General features: G+C 37.0%; 1 protein-coding gene across 5 annotated transcripts; it reads right to left on the reverse strand.

Moving 5' to 3' along the window:
- Nucleotides 1-1,006: 1,006 nt before the first annotated feature.
- On the reverse strand, nucleotides 1,007-10,329 carry LOC122082584 (haloacid dehalogenase-like hydrolase domain-containing protein Sgpp). Of its 5 annotated transcripts, none has more exons than XR_006141353.1 (7): nucleotides 10,083-10,329; nucleotides 8,369-8,480; nucleotides 8,132-8,286; nucleotides 7,780-8,041; nucleotides 7,470-7,659; nucleotides 6,260-6,449; nucleotides 1,007-1,487 (listed from the first exon to the last, which is right to left on the reverse strand). XR_006141353.1 is itself a non-coding variant. In XM_042650251.1 (6 exons), exons 1-5 carry the CDS (start codon nucleotides 10,115-10,117, stop codon nucleotides 7,474-7,476), a joined length of 750 nt encoding a protein of 249 aa, XP_042506185.1. In that variant the 5' UTR covers nucleotides 10,118-10,329; the 3' UTR covers nucleotides 1,007-1,487; nucleotides 7,470-7,473. The 5 variants fall into 5 exon arrangements, 3 of the variants coding, with proteins under 3 accessions (XP_042506185.1, XP_042506187.1, XP_042506184.1); XR_006141352.1 differs by lacking the exon at nucleotides 1,007-1,487 and adding an exon at nucleotides 1,827-3,379; XM_042650251.1 differs by lacking the exon at nucleotides 6,260-6,449.
- Nucleotides 10,330-11,473: the final 1,144 nt, after the last annotated feature.

Here is an 11,473-nt window from a genome sequence, read left to right on the forward strand (position 1 = left end):
TGAATCGTTGGATTTCTCATTCTCACACCATGCATGGATTGGGTGTAGCAGAAATGATGCTTTGATAGATAAGTAGTAAGATTAGGGAATGGTGGTTAGAAAATGAATCTTAGGAACATAGTAGTGACGAGACGAAGAGAGAACTGGAAGGAGATCGATATGGGGAGGTCACATACAACGGATCCAAGAAAATATTGAGCAAGGTGGAAATCTACAAGCTGATGTGTTTAAAAGAAGTAGAAAGAAAATAAACAATAGAGGATTAGGAATACATGTTCTTGCTAGATATTGGTAAATATGGTTCTACAGAAAGGAATCTAGAAGTGGAAAAAGATGTCTAGAACCTAGATGAACCCCAGTTGGTAGGGATGGATGATGGCCATACAATAATTTTAAAGCTGTGTTACTTCAATGGAAAATTTTAAACGCCTAAATGAACTATGCATCTTAAGTTCGTCTCTTGAATGTTAGCAAGAAAAGTTTGGCTGTTCATGTGTTTTAATGGCAATGTTGGTGCAACCTAAGACTCCAAAACCCTAATTTAGGTCTTTAAACGCCAACCAAAGTATGAAAATTTTCAAATTGAAGGATTAGTGGCAAAATCTGTAATTAATGGACAGTTCAGGACCCTTCTAGGAAGAGCAAACAGAAACTGGGGTCAAGCAGTAATTTAATTTGAATGGAAATGACTTTTCTGAAATTTCAGGAAGAGAAAACAAAACAAGACTTAGAAAGGAGGAATTTTTAATAAAGGGAGTATCTGAATGACAACTTTATTTAGAACTCAACACCTTCTTTTAATTGTCTTTTGTTTTACTCTCAGTAGTTTCTTAAGTTGGGGAATTAAAGAGTTTTCAAAAATAATTAGAAAGTGACATCATTATCTCATAATCAAAAGTCTTATTATCATGCACATATTTCGAATACATATGTGAAATAATAATATGTACCCTCATTCGAAAAAAATGTGTAATACCAAAAGGGCAAATAATAAGATTATAAATTATTTGACACCTAAGAAAATCCCTTAATTAATAGCCAGAAAATCTTCCTTATTTGCAATTAGGAAGAAAAAGACTTAATTCTTCCTCCCAGCATAAGGTGGTTCTACAATAGACCAAAGTACAAACAAATGAACACAACCACCACAACTAAAGGCAAAATAATGTGAAACTGGTGAATAGGCTTCTAACCTCTTGGACTCTGGAATCCGATTAATCCTAGACCAGAATAACAAGTACTATTAGTCAGATAAATATTCGACGTTGGATCTGCCAGAATCTTCAGTACCAGCATAGAGATGGGTTCAGATCTCCAAAACCCGAACTCTGTTCTGCCTCGAATTTTGCAGGCTAAGTTGTCCCTAGAAGTACTGAAGCACTAAATTTCAGGGTGGAAAGACGAGGAACAAGGGATTTCAATTCAAAGCTGTTGACCTGTGCAAATGCAGTCCAGAAACAGAGCACGGTCGGCGGAACTTCAAAGAACTGAAACAGAAAGGAGGTATTAGAAAGAAGACGAGGAAACTAGATCATATGAAACAACACACGTGGGAACATGTATCATCAGCTGAGAAGCGGAGTTAAAGTTGTTGGCGAGATCTGGTTCTGCCCAGTCCAAGCAATGCACAATCTCAAATAAACTTACTATTTCTGTTCATTCAACTGAAATCAATTTATTTTTTCTTTCTTGGTAGGAAACTGAAATCAAATCAAATCTGATCCATGGTTACATCGTTCTAATCTAAAACTGAATATAGAAGTTAAACTAACTTGGACTCTTACCAATTGACAGCTTAACATGAATGTAATAACAAGGGAAAAAGATTGCCATGCTGCCAATGTGCAGTTCCCTGACACATGGTTTTTTTTCTTTCACCTATTCTGAAAATGTGGGCCCCATATGAATAATAGCTTTTTTAGTACACTACTGTACTGGTGTGGCATGCAAATTAACCCTCTCCAAATAATAGATAATTTACAAGTACACCTCGAATAAATAAATAAATTCCCTAAATCCCCCCTATTGGACCAAAGATCAAGTTTTGGCCTAGTTCTGCTTGGCCTGGGCTTCCAGACTGGTTCATGTCAATCCAAGTCTCCAACCATGGAATTGTTATTGCATCAATTCTCCCATTCTTGAAAGAACTTGACTCAGACAAGTTAAGTCGTGAACCTTGGCCCCTTGTAATGATCTCAACGTTGAGGTGACATCTTGTGGATGATGACGGTCAGAATACAAATCCTTTCTAAGAGTTGGTAGAATGCACTAGCTCATAACTAGAGAAGGAGACAACTGTTGCCATCATGGCATATCAGTCAGTGTGAGGAAACATCAAATACATCCACCCTCCTTGGCATGGAGAACACCAACCTTCTGCTGCCAAGGTCACCATAAAAGAATGTCACAATTGCCAAGGGACTGACTGGGTAAGGCACCTAGAAGTGAAGTGGCCCAAACTGCAGGTGAACTTGAGCAACAACATCGGCCTCTTCTCTAACAGGAGGCCCGAAACCTGACACAAAAACCATCTTGAAAAACCTCGTTCGCAGGAGGTTAAGTTCATGTACTAGGTCAGTTGAGATGAGGTCGGTTGTGCTCCAGCATCAACAAATGTATGGACTGCCTTGAAGTCCTCATTGTGCAGTAAAATACCCTTCTACCTGAAAGGGAGCTTTCTCTACTTGTCCATTAGAGAAAGGAATAAGATTATCCGAGTAAGCTTCAGCCTCATCATTCGTAGGGCAAGGTTTTTCAAGATCAAGAGGATATAGCATCATAACATTCATAGTCATCATTGTTATCCTTAGACTACGTCTCAACTACATTTGCCAAAAAAGGGTCTTGTGGGGGCATTTGTTGCCAACGTGACTTTTCTCACCACAGTTGCGACACAATATTTCTTAGCAATTTGTTTCCCTTAGAGAACACTGGCTTCTTTCCTTCAACTTTGTGGGGCTCAATTTTCTTTTCTTCAGTCTTGGGTATAGGTCTGTAAGCTGAAAATTTCTTAAGCATGTCATTCAGATAGCTGTATTTTTCTTCCATTCTCTTTGCATACGTAGTTGTCACATCAACTGATCTAAATCTCCATTGGCAAGCTCCAAACAGATATTTGTGTTCAGTCCACTGATAAATTCGTCAATTACCATTGCTGATCGGTCCATCTAGAGGACAACTAATCAAACTCCAAGGTGTGGGTAGCCACATCTTCATGCATGGTTGGAATTTCACCAGCTTGTGGAAGAGTACCTTCTCATAGTTCAGACGGACAAATTTCTTGTTCAGTATCTGCTTCATAACCCTTCAATTATTGATGGATCCAAGTTTTCTGATGAAGGTCGACTGTAGCACATCATCCCACCATGAGCAAGTGTATCTGTAAAATCAGTGAGATAAGCTCGCACTTCTTGTCATCCAAAAAGGACTCATAGGCAAAAACATTTTCAACCTTAACCAATTAAGAAAAGCTTCGGGTCCCTGATCGTCGTCGAACTCTAGAACCTCGACCATGATTCAGTAATCCTTTTTCTAATATCAATCATGTGTGATGTTTTAGGAGATACTAGCTCTAGTTGTGTCACCAATGGGTACCAAATTGGGGATTTGGTGTATACATAGCCTACCTAGCCTCATCTGTTGATATTTAGCACTCCAAAACTAAATCTACATTAGACTAATAGCTTTCTATGGCTGTCAAATTCTCTTGAAATCTGGATAGAGAATGTGGCTTGTACTGGTCAAGATTAGTCTTCTGTTGACTCTCAGCGCATTCTTATATTGTGCAGCTCAGGATTGGTAACATGAGAGGGTCCTATCATGGTTAGACTCGAATTTGATTCCAAATTGGTGCAATCTAAGTTCCAAAACCCTAATGTCACAATGGACCCAACAAAGTGATGAAATTTCAAATTAAAGGATTAGTGGCAATTCTGTAATTTCTAGACAGTTCAGGGCCCTTAAGAAGAGAAAACAGAATTTGTGGCAAATAGTAAATTAATTTGAAGGGAAAAAACTTTCAAGAGATGGGGAATAAAACAAAAGCAGACTCAAAAAGGAGGGGCTTTAAATAAGTTGCCAGGGAATCATCCTCATTAGAAATTAAGAAACGGCCTTCTTCTTCCTCACAACATAAGGTGGTTCTATGATAGATCAAAATCCAAATATATCAACACAACCACCACAACTCAAGCCAAAATAATGTGAAACTGGAGGAAGTACGCTGTTAACCTCTTGGACTCAGAAATCTGACTAATACTTGACAAGAATAATAAGTAATACTAGTCAGATAAATCTCTGAAATCGGATCTGTTGGAATCTTCAGGATCAGCAGAGAGGATGGGTCAGATCTCCAAAATTGAAACTCTGTTCTGCCTCAAATTTTGCAGGCTGAGTCGCCCCTAGAAGAAGTACTAATGCACAAAATTTCAGGGTGGAAGGACTAGGAACATAGAGTTTGATCCAACACTATTGTGCTGCAAATGCACGCCCAGACGTAGAGCACAGTGAATAGAACCTTGAAGAACACATCTGGGAAGATGTATTGTGAGTAGAGAAGAGGAGTTACAAGTTGTTGCCCAGATCTAGTTCTGTCCAGTCCATGCAATGGATGCTAAACACAGTAGTACACTAAAAAAAACACTATTTCTATTCATTCAACTCAGATCAAATCCTACCGAGGAGTACATATTTACATCCATATAGACTCCAAGATACTGTACTACATGCCTCATCGTAATCTAAAACTGAAAACAGAATTTAAACTAGCTTGGACTCTTACCTATCATCAACTTAACATGAATATAATAATAAGGGGAAATGATTTCCCCCAAAAAAATCCCTAAATACCCCTATTGGGCCGAAGACCAAGTTTGGGCCTGGGCTTCCGAACTAGTTCATGTCAGTCCAACCATTCAATGATCGTTTTGGTTGTGAGTGAGATCATAAATCACAAAAAACTGATCCTTGTATTAGAATGTTACTTACATCCATGGTCCTTAGAATAACTTGTGATAGCCATGAGGTTAAAGTGGAAAAATTACAAACGTCATGCAAGGTTCGAGATTTCGGTTTTGATCTTGGTTTCAACCAAAATTCAAACAAAATTCTGGCCATTTTGGTAGTCAAACGGCCATATTTTGTCCCAAAACTTCAGGGAAACCCTAATTAAGCATTTCTAAACAAAATGGAACCTTTAGATTGTTAAAAAAAAAAAAAATTGTAGTTTGGTTTTGTACCCTAGGTTGGTATTGCACATCGTACCCTATTGTATACTTTTTAAAACCTATCCTATTCTACACATTATTTACTATTATAACACGGAAAATTCAATGAAACAACTAAAGTATGCATTAGAAATGAAGAAAAACCATTTAATATTACACAATGTCCTAGTATACAAGTACAAGTGTCACAAGTAATCAAGTACAAGTGTACAACCAAGGTTAAAACACCCCTACAAAACCATTCCTCCAAGTCTATGTCAGTACCACATAGAGTTCTAGGAAAATTCGAAACCTTTGAGGGAAAAGGGCATACCTCCAAGTTTGAATTTTACACAAACCTTGCTCAAATCCAGCAAATCGTTGCTGTAGATGCATTGTAGTAGTCTCCAACACATTGTTCCACTGGAAACCTAGGTGATTTGGCCAAAAATACTAGAGCTTGGTTTTTTTTTTTCTTCCCTCTAATAGGAAAAACCACTTGAAACTCACAAAATAGGTCAAAATTTCAACCCATTTCGATCCAAACAGTGCTTTTTGTATAAACTGTTTTGTACCATAACCAAGTCGAAACCAAAATTTCGGTTGAAGCCCTACTACATTCCTAATGAGTCATCCCTAGTTTCATATTGACCTTCATTGATACTTGTCAGAAATAAATAAAAAACTGTACAGCACATGATGTATAAGGCTCTTCTTCAAACAATCTTTGAAGCATAATTCTAATATGTATCAACACTAGAATTGACCAAAAATAAGATATGATTATATAATAATGTGAAAATGATGTGGACTAACAAGTCTATTTAATACATAGGCCGACAGTATCGAAAATGGCTTCCAAAAATCAGTTCCAGATTGTTGGTTCTGCTCTCTAAGTTACTATACTTAAGTTCTCTTTGAGAGTAAACTTTGAATTTTTTCTGTAATGCTGCATTCCAAACTCAACCGTTTAGAAATGGCTGGGCTTGAGCAAGTAGTTCACCGACAATTTAAATATCATGCATGCGCAGCTAGGCTCAATCTGCATCACATACCTGATTGCCACCCATACACACTTTCTTCTGCCGTTTGCCTTCTAAATCTGGGTCTTTCATTGACCGTGAATTTGGATGAGTAGACAGTTTCAGAATGCAAGGGTTTGCCTGTCCTCTGTATCTATCCAACTTGAACATTTGTACTGAGTTGACACTTCCCCGCAGAAGGCAGCACCTTGCAGTACTTTTCCTATACAACAACAGCCACCTGTGAGAACTCAGCATGTCCATTGTTACCCATTCTAATGGATATAATTCACTCATTGCATTTGTGTCTCCCTAATCTTATCCATCTAACTTGTTCTGTGTTGACATTTCCCTGCCGAAGGCACCATCTTGCGGTAATTTTCCTACACAAAAACTGCCACCGGAGAACTCCCCATGTCCATTGTGATCCATTTTTTAATAGACATAATTCACTCATCGTAATTGTGGCTCCCTAATTTTGAATGTCTTATGTGACAGTCAGCATGGCATCTTCCCAGCTGAAGTTCAGGAAATATAGTTAGGATTTCTAATTCACCAGCACTAGCTACCGGTTAATTAAAGAGCCAAGGTTTGCAACCTACATGAAAGGGATCAAAGAATGTCTCCCAGTCTAATGTATTCAATTTTATTTTTCCCAGTCCATAGAAAGTTGGCCCTTTATTGACTAACTGAGCCCTGGGGTTTAATACATTTTGGGGTTTCATTGTGTTGAGATTTTAATAAAAGCCTCATTTCATTATTAGGATGTATGCTATGCTGCATCCATAACAGTTACTATATGCATACATCTAAATGAAGACAAGCGTGTCTTAAAAATTAATATTGTACACATCTAAAAATTATTATCAATCAGTAGATATTGGAGTGATTTTTTTTTTTTTATGAGACGTTGGAGGTTACTAGTTATGCACTATAAAATCAAACAGGTTCCTCAGAAATTTCTCCAGTAATAGAGGATACTCATTGAATATTTTGAAATAGAGGCAACAGTAAGAAATTGCACCATAAAAAATATATTATTACAAAAATCAGATAAACTGCCAAAGTAACCAATTTGGTAATCTGAAGAACAAATGTTGATTTCAAAGTTTATCATGTAAGTCTATTGCTTGATATATTCAGACGAGCTGAAGTTAAATGGTACTAAAAGATAACCCATCTCAGTTATCCATATATATATATATATATATATATATGCTAATAGTTTCACACTGACAATTACCATTTCACGCTGTTGTTCCCACTGCTTCTCTGTCAAGTTCTTCCAATGCTGACCACAATTTTGGGTCATTATAATCCTTAATAAGAAAGGTAGCCCCTGCTTCATTCAATATATGTTCAGGATTTGCGGTAGCTATACCCACAACTGGCATCCCTGCTGCCACTCCAGCTTTTATTCCTGACGCAGAATCCTTATCAAAACCACGGCCCGGGGGGGGGGGGGGGGGGGGGGGGGGAGTCAGTTGAACATAAAAAATTAACTAAAAGCCCATGAAACTTTGAACTTCCGAAAAGTAAAGTTGAAGGAAAACCTCAAACACAAAAGAATGATTTGGAGAAGCCTTCAGTGTTTCTACCCCCTTCAGGTAGGGTTCAGGAAATGGTTTTGCACGCTCGCATTCGGGACCAATTATGACCACATCAAAGAAATCAGACAGGCCAAGAATTGATATCATAAGCTCCGCATTTTCTCTAGGAGCATTCGTAACCGCAGCCCGTTTCAAGCCATGATCTTTAATCCATTTGCACAACTTGTGTAGGCCAGCTACAGGCTTCACTTTTTCTTTTACCAATCTGCATTATCATAAAGTATCAGTATAATGAATACCATAAGAAAGAAAAAGCTGTTAAAAAACCAATAGGTTGATGGCTATTTAAAGTTACCTACGAAACAATGCTTCCTTATCATCCATGAATTTAAGGCCCTTCTCCATATCCCAATCAGGGAAGATTGCACGACAGATATCCGGGTTATGCTTGCCAGAAATATTCTTAACAAAAAATTCCTCATCGATGGGGACTCCACCATTGTAACCAATCTGTTAAACATTCCCTATATCAATTGCTACTGGGAAGTGCAGAGTGAGGGAATTGTTTTCGGTATTCATGTAAGTACTATACCTCCAGAAGTAATTCACGGAAAGCCAAGTAATGGAGAGGATCTGAATCACATAGCGTTCCATCAATGTCAAACAATACCGCTTCTAGAGGAGCAAGCCTAGAGAGAGAACATCTATTGTCTCCACAAAACAAGCCCAGATGTTAGTTGGAGTAATATTTGATGATCCCGTATAATTCAATTCTATACATCCATTAAAGGATCTAATTCTGCTTCAGATGTCATGAATGTAAGCAAAAGGACAAAATTATCCTTCCAGGCAATACACATGAAGAATTATCAAAATCAACATAAATGAGTCTCGCCTACGAGTTATTATAGGAAAACCAATTGAACTGTATCATCTTTACCATCCAATAACTCAATGTTTAATTTGAAAGCTTATGCTTCCACCAAAGACAACTAGGAATCACATTTAGAGGAGAGATTGCATCAAATAAAAGAGAGGATGCTTAGTAAATGAAGTGCAACATCCATGGATTTCTGAGAATTCATGTAAATTGATAAGATCATTGATGCTGGTTCAATCCTCCTCCATATATTGGCCCGATTCTAATCCTTCATGCTTGCTTATCAGATTCCATCAGAATAATCTATTTGCTTGCTCACATACAGAAAAATATCTTATTTTCAGGGACTTTATAATTCAAAAAAATAATATTCACCTAGGCACCACTACACATAAGCAAAATCTAGACTAAGAAGATAATATACATGGGACCCTCTCAAACTGTGATTAGCAAAATGAAATATAAAAAATAAATGCAAATCACTCTGAAAACACATTTCTGTATCCACACCAAGTTCTGTTCCAAGAGAGTCATTCATGTCCCTGCAGCCATCAAATTTATGGCCCCCAATACTTGCGTAACATGCAGACATGGTTGACCAATAGAATTAATACATCACTTTCAAACTGTGAAAAACCTATTTCGCTCCACAAATTGCTTCATTCTCGCAATGTCAATCCTTCTAAGTCCTCAATGGAATCAGATTTCTTACAATGATACTCTCAAAACTTTCACTGACCACACGTATTTTCTTGGATTTGAACAAGAGTATTCAATGATTTAAGCCCCTAAAACCCACCATTGCTCCATGTTGATTTCCTTCAACAGGGCACAGGAACCTGGTCCTGGAACATTTATAATTGAACAAATGAATGAACACTTGGGACCAACTCCCGAGAGAAATCTTATCATGGATTTACAATAATCAAATATACACATTGGCTTTCGCCACCAGTGACTTTATGGGTCAACTCCTACATCTCAAATATGAGAAAGATCATCACTACATACCAAAACACATTTATCAAAAGAACTGCATAAGAACTCCATACTGTATTTTTAGATGGACAGATGGTCATTTCAGAGTACCTACATAAATAGAGATTCTCGGCATCATGGAAATTCTGGATTGTATATTTTTGTAAAATGCAATATTATGTTGGTTTTTTTTGTTGAAACAACAAGAAGCACTTTTCACAGTCTTGTGGACTACAAACCCTTCTTAAAAGAAAAATAATAATAAGCCAAAACAAGAGGACTTTTACTTGCAGAACAAGATCTTTTAGATTACTTTGATCAACATGAATCCAACTATAACAAACCCCATTTTCCAAATACAAATAGATAAAAAGCCACATCAATCAGCAAACAAAACAGAGAGACACCAAAAGGCAGCGGATCATGCACAAACGAGAGAGGGAGAGACCTCTCTGTTGGATGACAATTCGAAGAAACTTCCATTTGATAGGAGCAATAAATCTGGAGAGTTATTCTCTGCAAAATTTTCTTCCTTAGAAATGGGTCCTTGAGAGGAGATCAGGGAGAATGAGACTACAAAGAAGACCTCAAAACGAGAGAGTACATGAAAACCGGCAAATATATAAGAAATAGAATATGAATCTCTCGGGGGAATTTATTAAAAGAAATGAGAAATGGTAGAACAGATGCGCACCAGTTACTTCTCTCTTCCCTTTTACCATTAAATACGGGGATTAAACTTTTAGTTTATTCTCCAAGGCTATGTTTGGTAGCCAAGAGAAGAAAAGAAAAGAAAAGAAGGGAAAAAAGAATCCACAAAAGAAAAGAAAAAAAAAGAGAAGAAATGAAATGAAATGATGAGAAAATAAAAAGATTATGCATGTTTGGTTACCAAGAGAAGAAAAGAAAAAAATTCAAAAAAATTTGAATTTTAAAAGAGAGATAGACACATAAGAAATCATTGTGTAATCATTATTTTTTGTCTTATTATTTTTTCATATTTTCTCATCTTTTCTTGTGTTTTTGGTAAGAAAATTTTTAGAAGAATAAAAGATAATTTCACAATTCCCAAGAGTAATTTTGAATTTGAAAAGGAGAATCTTTTCTTGAGTGAAAACATGTCAAGTACAAAGAAAAATTCTTCACCCAAAGAAAAAAGTACAAAATGTGTATTTTTTTTTTCTTTTCTTTTCTTTTCTTTTCTTTTCTTTTTTTGGCTGCCAAACACAGCCCAAGAGATTCGGTCCCTCATTCACTCACTCTGGAAAGGGTGTTTTTTTCTTTTTTTCTTTTTTTTCTGGCCCTTTTTTAAAGAAAGGAAAATCGAGTTGAATCAGAGCTCAGGGCTGGGTGGACTTCAGCAGCCAACGAAACCAGTCAATTCCTTTTTGGGTTTTACAGCTTTTTCATATCCACACGTCATCTATGTGACCGAAGGTCCCCAAATACAAAGCAAACAACCAGATATTGGATTTTGTACTCTTCAAACACTTCCAAAAGTGAGTGAATGATACTCTCTGATGAATTCATTCAAACCATTTTTGTTTTTAGTGATCATCTTATAAGGATCATTGGGCAAGTGTTTCCTGTGAGGGATTTTGACCCCTGCAAGCGCATGGGAATCAATAGGAAGACATATAAAAGCATCAATAAGGGTTGCATGTCCAATTTTCATGAAGACGGGTGTAATGGGTCAGTCAAATCACCTGACTCTTTGTCTAAGTGTAGGAGCCACACTCCCCTATAGTGTTCTTTTCCCGAATCATTAAATCTAAGCCACTGAATATGAATTCGTGTGTTAAATTATAGAATAAGTATATCTTCATCTAAACATTCTGT

This window comes from Macadamia integrifolia, chromosome 6 (assembly GCF_013358625.1).
Source record: "Macadamia integrifolia cultivar HAES 741 chromosome 6, SCU_Mint_v3, whole genome shotgun sequence".
Classification (NCBI taxonomy): Eukaryota; Viridiplantae; Streptophyta; class Magnoliopsida; order Proteales; family Proteaceae; genus Macadamia; species Macadamia integrifolia.